Below are 12,215 nucleotides of genomic sequence, written 5' to 3' on the forward strand. Positions count from 1 at the left end.
TTAGGTAGAGTAGCTTAGCTTTGTCTCACATTCAACAACATGTCATTCTTTTCCATATGGGTAAAATATTATTTAGTCTTGTGCTCAAATTGTGTCATCCTGCATGCAATGTAAAGTCCATTATATATCTGTGACTATTATATATCTGTGACTATTATATATCTGTGACTTTTATATATCTGTAACTATTATATATCTGTGACTATTATATATCTGGGACTATTATATATCTGGGACTATTATATATCTGTAACTATTATATATCTGGGACTATTATATATCTGGGACTATTATATATCTGGGACTATTATATATCTGGGACTATTATATATCTGTAACTATTATATATCTGTAACTATTATATATCTGGGACTATTATATATCTGTAACTATTATATATCTGTGACTATTATATATCTGGGGCTTTTATATATTATATATCTGGGACTATTATATATCTGTAACTATTATATATCTGTAACTATTATATATCTGTAACTATTATATATCTGTAACTATTATATATCTGGGGCTTTTATATATCTGTAACTATTATATATCTGGGGCTTTTATATATCTGTAACTATTATATATCTGTGACTATTATATATCTGGGACTATTATATATCTGGGACTATTATATATCTGGGACTATTATATATCTGGGCATAACAGTAATGTTTTGGCACCCCATCCCCCGTCCACCCCATTTTTCTTCTAGATCTTTCTATTCGCCCCACTGCTCTGTCCTCCCTCTCTATTTGAGCTGATGATGCGTTGTTGGGACCGCGACATCGCCGATCGACCCACCTTCGAGGGGTTGTACCAGGCCTTACGACCACACGTGGTCCAGTGAACTTTGAACCCTGGCACAACCAACGGGCTGTTCTGAGTGAGAGGTCCATTTTGCCTGAATTCTCTTCTCTTAACCCCTCTGACTGACAGACAGAAGGACAGACGGACAAACATACGGACAGACAGAGAGACAGACATACAGAGAGACAGACAGGCATACAGACAGACAGACATACAGACAGCGGGGAGGACTGGAAGAGGATGCAGCGATGTTGTCATTTTGAGAGAGCAGGAAGTGGGTTGAGGTTATCACTTCCAGAATGTGGACCACTTCTTTCATCTTTCACATTCTTCAGTGATGGACCTTTAATCATATAAAATCCATGAAAAAAAGCTGTCGCCCTTTTGTCTGTTGATGGTTTGTGTAAATTGAATTCTGTTCATCCATCTTTATACAGTATGTTGTGTTTTCATGTTGTTTTTGTATGGTAGGCCTACCAAAGAAATCATAATATCCCTAATACCTGGCCTAGTAAGAAATCAATAACTGGACAAATGCTTTTGTCTTGAGGTCCTGTGTTTTTTTTGTGTGTAAAGCACTGCTGCCTGGTTGTCTTCCATTTATCCATGATATGTTCCTTTCATTATCCCCACACTGGACTATGATCAGTTTGATTTGTTTGACTCAGATTTTATTGCCCTTTTTGAATATGAATGTTATATAGGTCAGTTTGGATAAGGCCTTTGGCTAAAGCAGAACTACTGTCATAGCTAGAATAGGACCCTGACCCTAACCCTCTGACCCTAACCCTAACCCTGCTTTAGAGAGGGTTGGGGAGCCACAATGGACTGATGATGAGGAATAGAAAGCACTGTCCCCTTGGAGATGTCTACTGCAAGGCACTGTCCCGCTGGAGATACCCACCGCAAACTGTGCAGCCTTATCAGATAGCATTAAAGCTAGTTAGCATTATTAGATATCATTAGCTATCCCCTACAGAGATTCAGTCATCTGGATTGAGTAGCTGGAGGCTGGTTAGCTTTGGTCCAGGGGGAGTTTGTGCGCGTTCCAGTGGAGGAACACGCACTGACGGTGACATGGACCAGAGCTAGAAGCTGGACAACTGTGACGTGGACCAGAGCTAGAAGCTGGACAACACTCTTTTTGAGTATACAGTAGCTAGCATGTTGTTGTGGCCAAGCCTCTGACCACACAGTAGCTAGCATGTTGCTGTGACCAAGCCTCTGACCACACAGTAGCTAGCATGTTGCTGTGGCCAAGCCTCTGACCATTCAGTAGCTAGCATGTTGCTGTGGCCAAGCCTCTGACCACACAGTAGCTAGCATGTTGCTGTGGCCAAGCCTCTGACCACACAGTAGCTAGCATGTTGCTGTGGCCAAGCCTCTGACCACACAGTAGCTAGCATGTTGCTGTGGCCAAGCCTCTGACCATTCAGTAGCTAGCATGTTGCTGTGGCCAAGCCTCTGACCACACAGTAGCTAGCATGTTGCTGTGGCCAAACCTCTGACCATACAGTAGCTAGCATGTTGCTGTGACCAAGCCTCTGACCACACAGTAGCTAGCATGTTGCTGTGGCCAAGCCTCTGACCAAACAGCTGTTGTGTTCACAGCTCCGCCTTCAGATGAATTGAGCCATAGCAATAGAATTACTGCTGTACTTCCCTTCACCTGTTCTAGTACACATATTTCTATGATTATAGCTGGCGTGCATAGAATTCATTCTGAGTCGCAGGGGATTGAAATGAAGGTTAACCTTAATTGTGGTTGTAAATATAATTGAAAAGCGATCTCTGTGTAGATGTCACATGTCCATTGGGGAGATCAATCGATGTTGTCATGTTAGTGTAAAAGTTTTAAAAAGCCAAGTTTTATTTTTTTTGTTATTTCAAAACGTTATTCCCCCCCCTCTATTTTAAGTACATGTTTTGTATTGCTGCATCCTCTGTTGCCACAATATCTGAGTGAATGAACATCAAGTGTTTAATAGTGGCTGACACCATAGATCTCAACATTGAAATCAGCTTCCGACATTTTGTTGTGTTGTCATTGTTAAGGTTATTAACATTAATGTGTTGTGTTGTTCACCTGTACTGTATCTGATGCTTCATGGTGTGTCTGTGTCTGCTGGGAGGAGGGGCTCTGCTGAGAGGAGGGGCTCTGCTGGGAGGTGGGGCTCTGCTGAGAGGAGGGGCTCTGCTGGGAGGAGGGGCTCTGCTTGGAGGAGGGGCTCTGCTGAGAGGAGGGGCTCTGCTGAGAGGAGGGGCTCTGCTGGGAGGTGGGGCTCTGCTGGGAGGAGGGGCTCTGCTGAGAGGAGGGGCTCTGCTGAGAGGTGGGGCTCTGCTGAGAGGAGGGGCTCTGCTGGGAGGTGGGGCTCTGCTGAGAGGAGGGGCTCTGCTGAGAGGAGGGGCTCTGCTGGGAGGAGGGGCTCAGCTGGGAGGTGGGGCTCTGCTGAGAGGTGGGGCTCTGCTGGGAGGTGGGGCTCAGCTGGGAGGTGGGGCTCTGCTGGGAGGAGGGGCTCTGCTGAGAGGAGGGGCTCTGCTGAGAGGAGGGGCTCTGCTGAGAGGAGGGGCTCTGTTGGGAGGAGGGGCTCTGCTGAGAGGAGGGGCTCTGCTGGGAGGAGGGGCTCTGCTGAGAGGAGGGGCTCTGCTGGGAGGAGGGGCTCTGCTGAGAGGAGGGGCTCTGCTGAGAGGTGGGGCTCGGCTGGATGTGTTATGTGTATGTTTGGCATTCCACGGAGCACTGGGGGAAGTGGTTCAACTTGACGTGTGTTTAGATGCCCCGTTGTTGTGCAATACAATCTGCAATGCATGGAGAGGGGAGGGAGGAAGGGGGAGAGAGGGATGTAAGGAAACCACTAAACTCAATATCCCAGAGGTCTTTGCTGAAGTGAGCCTGTGTTAGCTAATGTTCGTTGGTAAAGATGAATCCCTTACTGCTGGTCCACACAGAGTAAATCATGTTTTTTGTTTTCCATGGGTTAAGATTGGATAGAAGAAAGCGGATTATTGACCTGAGCTCTGTAACAGTTCCTCTCTGGAGTGGCTTTCTCTACTTTTTGGATGTCATGGAAGCACAACTGTGGTAAAGGAGGTTTTGAGGTAAAGGTTGGTTTGAGCGTGTGCATGTGGCAGTCTGCTAGACTTAGTGTCTCTGTACAACGTGTTCGTACGAGTGTGAAAACCCAAAAGGGTTAGTGCTTGAATGCATAACGGGTGGTCATGACTGGTTGGTTTGGTGCCAGGTGATAGAGGACACTCTCTGATTTTTCTCTTTTCTATTCATTGCTTCAGTTTAGAAACTCTTCTCATACATATGTGGCTGACTTGTACATAGTGTAGTCAGAGTAGATTTGTATAGTAATATATTGGGTGCTGAGGAGAAGATTCCAGCCCCATGACAGTTTTCCTCTGATCTTTTCTTTCTCTTTGTTTCTCATATTAAAATCAAACTTGACAAACGGTATCGTGTCTTTTTTTCCCCCTATCATTAAAAAACAACAAAATGTGTTTTAAGTGAGAGAGAAAGGAAATACATTCACATGAGCACTGCCCTGCCTTCTCCACCCGTGCTCTACCCGTGCTCTACCCGTGCTCTACCCGTGCTCTACCCGTGCTCCACCCGTGCTCTACCCGTGCTCCACCCGTGCTCCACCCGTGCTCTACCCGTGCTCCACCCGTGCTCTACCCGTGCTCCACCCGTGCTCTACCCGTGCTCCACCCGTGCTCTACCAAGGTTAGCCAGCACACAGCTTTGACCAGAGGATGCAAGCGGAGCAGGGGTGGAGCGAGGAGCGCAGTGTGTGTAAATGCAAGAGGATTGAACTTATTTGTGAGCGTCTTTCTCTCCCGCTCAAATTTCGCTCCTGTACCAACTCAGCCACGAGCTCTGGCCATGCTCTGCCCAGCATGTTTCATTTCCTTCATCAATGTTCTTTTAATTGGACCTATTGTTGTATTTATTTAGCTCCATGTGCAGAGATGTTGATATGAGTCAAACAAGAAATGGGTCACCACCTGTGTAATTGATGACAAGACAACCAATGAGCCCAGGCAGCAGCATCAGAGACGTTTGTGTTTCTATACAGGATGTTGTTTTAAAAAGAGAGGAGTGCTAAAGTTGTCAATGAACTGTTAAGATGTGAGCACAACAGGGCCACAGTTCTAATTAAAGCATCTGATCATCAGTGGATTAGAGAAAAAGCTGTTTGTTTTCACACAGTGGCCAAATAGCCTATCACCTAGGTAGGCCCTTGTTTAGTAGCCTACGACATGTTGCTGAAATGTTGAAGCTTCTTACGATAGCCTACTTCAAAACCAAATGGTACTTAGTCACAAGATTAGATGGGGTGTTTGTTAAATGATCAATTTTAAACTAAAAAAATGAATGGAGCAAATTTGGACCTGCAGTGGGGGGGGGGGGGGGGGGTTCGGTGAGAGCTGTGTGATTTTTACCTGCCGCTCTGTGAGTGATGAGTGTGATTTCCAACCGCTCACCTCGCTCACATACTCTGATCCCCATGTAAACTAGAACCGTGGCTTTCTTGTGTCTTTTACAGATTGTTTCTAGTCTTAAACATTGCAGAGTTATGCATCCTATACATTTATATAATCCGTGTTTGGCATGCTGGCCCATGTTGACTTCAGTGCTTCCCACAGTTGTGCCATGTTGGCTTGATGCCCTTTGGGGGTTGAACCATTCTTGATACACTTAGGAAACTGTTGAGCAGGAAAAAACCCAGCAGCGTTACAGTTCTTGACACACTCAAACCAGTGCGCCTAGCACCTACTACCCTATTCAAAAGCACTTAAATCTTTGAATGGGACATATACACAATCCATGTCTCAATTGTCGCAAGGCTTAAAAATCCTTCTTTAACCTGTCTCCTCCCATTCATCTACAGAGAGATGCTATGCTACTAGCCTCATGCCATGAATATGCATAGCCATCTTGAGACAACTCCAATATAGTGTTTTTTATCAAAGTTGTCACTTGTCCTACTTATATCAGTACACTTGTAACAACTTAAGCATTATGACACTTCTTTTCGATCAAATAAACCTCACGTAGCAAATAAACCATTTTTTTGTTGTTGTTGACCAAAGTCGACACTCATTGACCTCCATTGGACAACTTGCTTGGTGGGTCGAAACAACGCCATCCACTGGATGGAGACAGATTCTCCGCTGAGTTGGGCCTCTCTTCTTCCTCTCTGACTCAAGTCACAGGAGGTTGGTGGCACCTTAACTGGGGAGGACTGGCTCGTGGTAATGGCTGGAGTAGAATAAGTGGAATGGTATCAAATACATCCAACACATGGCTTCCATGTGTTTGATGCCATTCCATTCGCTCTATTTCAGCCATTATTATGAGCTGTCCTCCCCTCAGCAGCTTCCTGTGGACTAAGTTTGTATTTACATTAGCCTAGGTTTGTTCTCAGCCTCTTCTTGTGCTTAGTGCAGACGAACAGCTGTGTTAATGAGTCGCCGAGCAACCGAGTTGCTGGGCCTGGTTTTAGATAGAGCTCTGAGATTCGGCTGAAAATATCTTAGCATTTTCAGTAATGCTACAAAAAGGTAGGACATCGTTGGTTCTCTATTGGCACCTGAAAGCGATAAATTATACATTTAATCAAAACTGTTGCACCTACAAACTTATTCACTTTATGAATGCTGTAGTCTTGTTAGTATCCGACGTCTGGTATGTGGTTCTCGGTAAAGGCTGAACGGATCACGACGAGAGGTGGGGAATGTGTCGTGTACCTCCAGAAGTATCCAGATACCTTTAGAAGTATCATCGACACTGGTGTCATATTTATGGGACGCCGTTTGGATCAAAATATGCTTGTTGACCAATCAGTACCTGAACATGACTGCATATCACATAAAAGAGTTTCAAACATTTTTACGTAGTTATTACACATTGACTACCTTATCACTCGTATTTCATACGTCACATCGATTAACTGATATGTATGCTATGATGCTGGTCAAGCTTTGTCTCGCGCACCTCCCGCTGCTGCACAAGGCAGGCACACACTTCCCCAAGCTCTGAGACAATGGTGGTCAGAAACAATGCTAGCTAGCTGATGGACGGAAACAATGTCCTCCCCCAAAAACATAGCAAAACGACATCTGTTTCAGTAGTTATAGTTAGCTAGCCAACAATCTAGCTAGGCATCATCTGTACTGAACAAAAATATAAACGCAACATGTAAAGTGTTGGTCCCATATTTCATGAGCTGAAATAAAACATCCCAGAAATTGTCCATACGCACAAAAAGCTTATTTCTCTCAAATGTTGCAAATATGTTTACATCCCTGTTAGTGAGCATTTCTCCTTTGCCAAGATAATCCATCCACCTGACAGGTGTGGCATATCAAGAAGCTGATTAAACAGCATGATCATTACACAGGTGCACCTTGTGCTGGGGGACAATAAAAGGCCACTCTAAAATGTGCACAATACCACAGATGTCTTAAGTTTTGAGGGAGCGTGCCCCCCTCTGATAACCAGGTGGCGAATCGCATCTCTGCATGTCTGGCAGACATATCAGTGTGGATGACGGATCACCACCTCAAGCTGAACCTCGGCAAGACGGAGCTGCTCTTCCTCCCGGGGAAGGACTGCCCGTTCCATGATCTCGCCATCACGGTTGACTACTCCATTGTGTCCTCCTCCCAGAGCGCTAAGAACCTTGGCGTGATCCTGGACAACACCCTGTCGTTCTCAACTCACATCAAGGCGGTGACCCGTTCCTGTAGGTTCATGCTCTACAACATTCGCAGAGTACGACCCTGCCTCACACAGGAAGCGGCGCAGGTCCTAATCCAGGCACTTGTCATCTCCCGTCTGGATTACTGCAACTCGCTGTTGGCTGGGCTCCCTGCCTGTGCCATTAAACCCCTACAACTCATCCAGAACGCCGCAGCCCGTCTGGTGTTCAACCTTCCCAAGTTCTCTCACGTCACCCCGCTCCTCCGCTCTCTCCACTGGCTTCCAGTTGAAGCTCGCATCCGCTACAAGACCATGGTGCTTGCCTACGGAGCTGTGAGGGGAACGGCACCTCCGTACCTTCAGGCTCTGATCAGGCCCTACACCCAAACAAGGGCACTGCGTTCATCCACCTCTGGCCTGCTCGCCTCCCTACCTCTGAGGAAGTACAGTTCCCGCTCAGCCCAGTCAAAACTGTTCGCTGCTCTGGCACCCCAATGGTGGAACAAACTCCCTCACGACGCCAGGTCAGCGGAGTCAATCACCACCTTCCGGAGACACCTGAAACCCCACCTCTTTAAGGAATACCTAGGATAGGATAAAGTAATCCTCCTAACCCCCCCCTCCCCCTTAAAAGAGTTAGATGCACTATTGTAAAGTGGTTGTTCCACTGGATATCATAAGGTGAATGCACCAATTTGTAAGTCGCTCTGGATAAGAGCGTCTGCTAAATGACTTAAATGTAAATGTAATTGGCATGCTGACTGCAGGAATGCCCACCAGAGCTGTTGCCAGATAATTTAATGTGTATTTCTCTACCATAAGCCACCTCCAACGTCGTTTTAGAGAATTTGACATTACGTCCAACCGCAGACCATGTGTAACCATACCAGCCCAGGACCTCCACATCCGGCTTCTTCACCTGAGGGATCAGCAAACCTGGCTCCCCAGTGGGTGGGCCTGGCTCCCAAGTGCTGCGCCCTTGTCCAGTCATGTGAAATCCATAGATTATGGGATAATGAATTTATTTAAATTGACTAATTTCCTTATATGAACTGTAAAATCAGTAAAATCTTTGAAATTGTTGCATGTTGTGTTCATATTTTTGTTCAGTATAAAATACCGCTAATTTACAAGACTATATACATAGACATGGAATCACTGGCCACTTTAATAATGGAACACTACTGACTTTAATGATGTTTACAAACTGCTTTACTCATCTCATATGTATATCCTGTCTTCTATTCTACTGTATTTTAGTCAATGCCACTCCGACATTGCTCGTCCTAATATTTATATATTTCTTAATTCCATTCTTTAACTTTTAGATGTGTGTATTGTTGTGAATTGTTAGATACTACTGCACTGTTGGAGCGAGGAACACAAGCATTTCGCTACACCCGCAACAACTTCTGCCTCATACAGTATGTGTATGTGAGCAATCACATTTGATTTGATTTTGACCGTTTTCATATTTGGATGATGACTGTCGGACCTATGTGAAGCTAGCCACAATAAGGATTTATTGTATTTGATTGAATATATATAACAACATTCCATGTCTGTTTATATGGCAGGATTCCACTATTTTGTATCCATTAGCATCACTTTCAATTAGAGACTTTTATTTTGATGGTAAACCACAAATTCCAAACCTTATTGTGGCTAGCTTCAATTAGATGTCGCCGTTACAATTTGTTTTTGCAGTTTTGAAAATTAGTGCATACTGCAGTTATAATGCAATCTGACTACAATATATTTTCATAAAGGCGGACCCGGTCTAGTCAAGCCACACTAGCCAGATGAAGATTAAGCTAGCTAGCAGTTTATAATCAGAGAGGAAGAACGAGAGAGAGGCCCAACTTGGCAGAAAATCTGTCTCCCTCCAGCAGGTGGCGTTTTGTTGTTGTTGTTTCACGCACCATGCGAGAAGTTTTTCTATGGAGGTCAATGAGAGAGTGTTGAATTTGGTCAACAAAGAATCATTGCTTATTTGCTACTTGAGGTTTATTTGATCGAATAGAATTTTCACAATGCTTAAGTTGTTACGAGTGTACTGATATAATTGGGACACGTGACAACCTGGCAACGTTGAGAAAAAAACATAACAGAGTTGTCTGCATATTCATGACATGAGGCTAGTAGCATAGCATCGCTCTCCATTGAATGCAGGCGGTTGACGTCAACAACCCTCATCGAATATATAAAAAAAGATTACAATAATGAGATGTATCCACCAATCCAAAGAAAGGATAGGCGGGAGCTAGACAGCCTGCAGTACCGCTTTGTGAACAACGACTCCCATTGTTAGGGCGGAGAGACATGTATCTTGTCAGTATAGCCGTAACTTTGTTAAAACGTTAGTTTGGCACAACAGGGCTAACTGGCTGGCTAGCTTGTTAAGTTCGTTATCTAGCTAGTTATTTTCATAAACTGAAATTAGATTTCAATAAGAGAACAACAAGTGGCTGCCTAGCTAATACTTAGTCACTTAGATTCCTAAATGATTGATTGCAGTTTCTGCTGGTCATTGTTTTCAGGATGGTTGCATTAATGCTAGCTAAGGGACCAAGATAAAGCTAGCTAGCTACCCCAGAAGTTTATTAGAACATCTGTATCAAAGATATTTGTAAGTGACTTTGTCTTACTGTAAACCAAAGTCAACGCAGTAGGGAGACAGCTTATCTCCAGTTTCCAAACTGTCATCAATGTTGACGAAATGCTTGATTGTTATGGCATGATTCCACTATTTGTATGAATATTTAGCACTTTTGAAGGTGAACACCAAACAGATTATTTCGTTTTGCTATGTTTTTGGAGAAAAACATTGTTTGTGTTAGCTAGCTAGCTGTTTTTAATGACCAGCACTGTCCCAGAGGTTGGGGAAGTGTGTCTGCGCTCATGCGGCAGGTGTTTATTTATGTATTTTAATGTAACCTTTATGTAACTAGACAAGTCAGTTAAGAACAAATTCTTATTTACAATGATGGCCTACCAAAAGGCGAAAGGCATCCTGCAGGGATGGCGGGGTGAGATTAAAAATAAATAAAGTAATAAAATATAAATACAGAACACACATCAAGAGAAGAGAGACAACACAACACTACATAAAGAGAGACAACACAACACTACATAAAGAGAGACAACACAACACTACATAAAGAGAGACACCACAACACTACATAAAGAGAGACAACACAACACTACATAAAGAGAGACAACACAACACTACATAAAGAGAGACAACACAACACTACATAAAGAGAGACAACACAACACTACATAAAGAGAGACACCACAACACTACATAAAGAGAGACAACACAACACTACATAAAAAGACACCACAACACTACATAAAGAGAGACACCACAACACTACATAAAGAGAGACAACACAACACTACATAAAGAGAGACAACACTACATAAAGAGAGACACCACAACACTACATAAAGAGAGACAACACAACACTACATAAAGAGAGACACCACAACACTACATAAAGAGAGACAACACAACACTACATAAAGAGAGACAACACAACACTACATAAAAAGACACCACAACACTACATAAAGAGAGACACCACAACACTACATAAAGAGATACAACACAACACTACATAAAGAGAGACAACACAACACTACATAAAGAGAGACAACACAACACAACATAAAGAGAGACACCACAACACTACATAAAGAGAGACAACACAACACTACATAAAAAGACACCACAACACTACATAAAGAGAGACAACACAACACTACATAAAGAGATACAACACAACACTACATAAAGAGAGACAACACAACACTACATAAAGAGATACAACACAACACTACATAAAGAGAGACAACACAACACTACATAAAGAGAGACACCACAACACTACATAAAGAGAGACACCGCAACACTACATAAAGAGATACAACACAACACTACATAAAGAGAGACAACACAACACTACATAAAGAGAGACAACACAACACTACATAAAGAGAGACACCACAACACTACATAAAGAGAGACACCACAACACTACATAAAGAGATACAACACAACACTACATAAAGAGAGACACCACAACACTACATAAAGAGAGACAACACAACACTACATAAAGAGAGACAACACAACACTACATAAAGAGAGACCACAACACTACATAAAGAGAGACAACACAACACTACATAAAGAGAGACACCACAACACTACATAAAGAGAGACACCACAACACTACATAAAGAGAGACCACAACACTACATAAAGAGAGACACCACAACACTACATAAAGAGAGACACCACAACACTACATAGAGAGAGACAACACAACACTACATAAAGAGAGACACCACAACACTACATAAAGAGAGACAACACAACACTACATAAAGAGAGACAACACAACACTACATAAAGAGAGACACCACAACACTACATAAAGAGAGACACCACAACACTACATAAAGAGAGACACCACAACACTACATAAAGAGAGACACCACAACACTACATAAAGAGAGACAACACAACACTACATAAAGAGAGACAACACAACACTACATAAAGAGAGACACCACAACACTACATAAAGAGAGACAACACAACACTACATAAAGAGAGACACCACAACACTACATAAAGAGAGACAACACAACACTACATAAAGAGAGACCTAAG

The 12,215-nt window shown here is 43.3% G+C and overlaps 1 protein-coding gene across 1 annotated transcript in view; it reads left to right on the forward strand.

Annotated features, from left to right (window-relative positions):
• ddr2l (discoidin domain receptor family, member 2, like) overlaps positions 1-4,277 on the forward strand; it is a 48,925-nt gene extending 44,648 nt beyond the window's left edge. Inside the window, exon 17 of the mRNA XM_071404276.1 lies at positions 722-4,277. Within this exon, the coding sequence (XP_071260377.1) occupies positions 722-856 (135 nt within the window). The 3' untranslated portion in view covers positions 857-4,277. The remainder of the gene's footprint in view (positions 1-721) is intronic.
• Positions 4,278-12,215: the final 7,938 nt, after the last annotated feature.

The sequence above is a fragment of the Salvelinus alpinus genome, chromosome 5 (genome assembly GCF_045679555.1).
Source record: "Salvelinus alpinus chromosome 5, SLU_Salpinus.1, whole genome shotgun sequence".
In the NCBI taxonomy this organism is placed as follows: Eukaryota; Metazoa; Chordata; class Actinopteri; order Salmoniformes; family Salmonidae; genus Salvelinus; species Salvelinus alpinus.